Genomic DNA, 2,740 nt, shown 5'->3' on the forward strand with positions numbered 1-2,740 from the left:
TTAATCATAATATAATTCTTGCCTGTATTTTTTCAATCGTCTATAAGTTTTACGGTTTGGATATTCGTCATATTTGTCAAGTAATCTTTCTAATTTTCGTCTTATCATTTTGTTTTTGTGTTTTTCCAACATGTCAGCATATGCATCGGAGAATGGTAGTATGTTTATACCTCCATCTCTTGAAACGATTCCAGAAATGCCGGGTACCATTGCAGCTTGAGGCTGCGGATAGAATGGAGCGGGATGGCTTGGAATCGGTGGGTAGTATAGATTTGGAACAATAGGGATCATTGGATTACTCGGTACTATAGGTACACCGTAAGGCAAAGGGGGAATAGGTAACGGAGCAGGCAAGGGAGGCACAAGAGGCAAAGGTACGGGCAGAGGTACCTGTATAGGAAGTTTTATATCGGGTTTACTGGGGGCTCGGTAGTGACAATATTCTGGAATGTTTCTCGGATACCAGTAAAGAGGATTGCAGGGGTCTTCACCAGGGATTTGTTTAAAATTCTTCATGGCTAACGAATCCAAGTAGCTTTTTCCATCGATGGATCCTTCAGTGAAAGAGTTTAGAAATGATATGATTATTACCTGTAATGTAATAAAACACCAAACAACGTTATTTTAACATAACAAAATTATGATATTGCCTCAGATTTACGTGCTTTTACGGATCATTTAGAGTTTTATGACTGCTATTTGCGTTTAATTAAAACTTGTAAAGTACTACCATTTAAAATTTCACTATTAAAATATCCAGAGACTTTAATTAACTGTAACGGTACAAGTTATTTTCTACATGCTGTATTAATTAAAGTGATAAAAATAACCAATTAGCACAGCTAAAACGAAGCACTATTTTCCTTTCAGTTTTCTAATCATTGATTAACAACATTAAATCAAAATATTATTCTGTTTAAGTAAATTTGATTGCAACATGTAATCAAATTTACTCTATAATCAGAATAAACAGCGTCCACTAGCAGATATTATGGGGTATTTAACATCGATCCAATTTATATGATCTTTGTTTCGTCGAGATAATACGGTGTAAGTGCGTCGTTATAAATGATTGAAAACAGGAAATTTGCTTTTTTTACTAATGTGTTTATGTACATTTTGAGGCTTAGAGACGACACTGCCTCATGCATTGCCAAATCAAAAAGATACTAAAAATGAAACTAAAACCACCTTAAATATAATAAACATGACGCTCTGAATAAATTGGACGAAGTTTGATCGAGGCTGTAATTTTTAACTGAAATTTCTCACTGTGTCCTTCTTAACAATGGTTGGACTTTTTTGTGTGTACAATAAGGTTGGTCATTGTTTTCAGCAAACAATGGGAGGAGAAAATACGCATTTTTTTGGCTTTATTTGTATTTTGATGGATAACATGGAAATGAAGCTGCTTAAACATTTATTTTAAACTAGAAACACATGCACGACTCTATGTATTATTTTGTTCTAAACTAAAATTATATTTATTGAACTTTTTTTTATTATTACATGTTGATATTGTATTTACAGTTAGGACTTATACCAGCTACCCACTAAACACTAAAATATGACGTTAATAATTCAATAACCAAACGTCTTCATCATCATCAACCAAAAAAAATAATATTAAAAAAAATCTGCGGTAATGTTATAGTGCTACAATTTTGTGGCATAATTTTAATCGTTATAATTTATTTGTTTTGAGTTAAAAATTATACTCCAGTATTTCTTCATCAATCAAATAAAAAATATTAACAAAACATAAATAAAATTATAATTGTAAATTTAACCAAATTTTATTATTACATATATAATACATTAACAAATATTGCTGCTACTATTTGTTATAAGCCGCTTTCGCATACGCTTGCGATAGCTGTTTAATCATAGCCTCGGTTTTCCAGGATACAGGCTGCTTGTACAATGCAACACCACCGAAATAGGGTATTGATGCTATTCTAGCTGCACTAGGTATATTATGTACATCCCGCTTGAGCATATCCAATAATTTATCCATTGGATTTCGTGGTCTTTTATAAAGTTGCACAGTTTCCATAGGATATACAATACCGTAATCGACTGGAAGAGTATCGTCCACCACTGGAAGAGTATTATAATCAAAATGGGAATTGTAAAATCGCTCTGATGCTATAAAAGGTTCCTTTTCAGTGACGATACGATATGGTGTCTTTATTCTCGAGCGTATCAATTTTGCGAACATATCCGCACATTCTTCTGGCAAATGCAACGGATGCCAATAAAATGGGTCACACTCGTGCAAGTTTCTGTACCTCTGTTCGAAATCAAAATCATCCATGTATGTCACGCCAGCAATTGAGGCGCGTTTTATTTTTAAAAGCCACAGCAACATGATGATTTTTATGAACATACTGAAATAAGATGTATAACTATGAACTTATCACAGTTATAGAGAATTATTACATACATTAAATTCAAGCATTTATGGAATTCGAGAGATAGAAAAAAAACCCTTACAGTATAAAGATTAGAAATAAAAGGGTTTTAGAACAAAGTGACATGTTAGAATAGAAATGTTTATAATATTTTTTTTTCAACAATATTAACTTAGATTTAAATTACCTTTCGCTTAAAAATGCCTATTCGTGCAAGTTGTGAATTTATGAACGTTCAGTCGTTGAGTATTATCAGTAGCTGTATTGGTGGAACCTTTTTACTCTAGGGCCGTCCTAAAGTATATTTCTTTAGTTAATAAGTGTAC

General features: G+C 32.6%; 2 protein-coding genes across 2 annotated transcripts; both read right to left on the reverse strand.

The window, feature by feature from the left end:
• Window positions 1-622, reverse strand: LOC123690571 (homeobox protein ESX1-like). The gene has a single exon (XM_045634181.1). The coding sequence runs from the start codon at window positions 514-516 to the stop codon at window positions 1-3; it is 516 nt and encodes a 171-aa protein (XP_045490137.1). The 5' UTR covers window positions 517-622.
• Window positions 623-1,836: 1,214 nt separating this feature from the next.
• On the reverse strand, window positions 1,837-2,394 carry LOC123690570. Its single transcript, XM_045634176.1, has one exon. The coding sequence runs from the start codon at window positions 2,387-2,389 to the stop codon at window positions 1,838-1,840; it is 552 nt and encodes a 183-aa protein (XP_045490132.1). The 5' UTR covers window positions 2,390-2,394; the 3' UTR covers window position 1,837.
• Between the last annotated feature and the right edge of the window lie 346 nt (window positions 2,395-2,740).

Source organism: Pieris rapae, chromosome Z, assembly GCF_905147795.1.
Source record: "Pieris rapae chromosome Z, ilPieRapa1.1, whole genome shotgun sequence".
Lineage (NCBI taxonomy): Eukaryota > Metazoa > Arthropoda > Insecta > Lepidoptera > Pieridae > Pieris > Pieris rapae.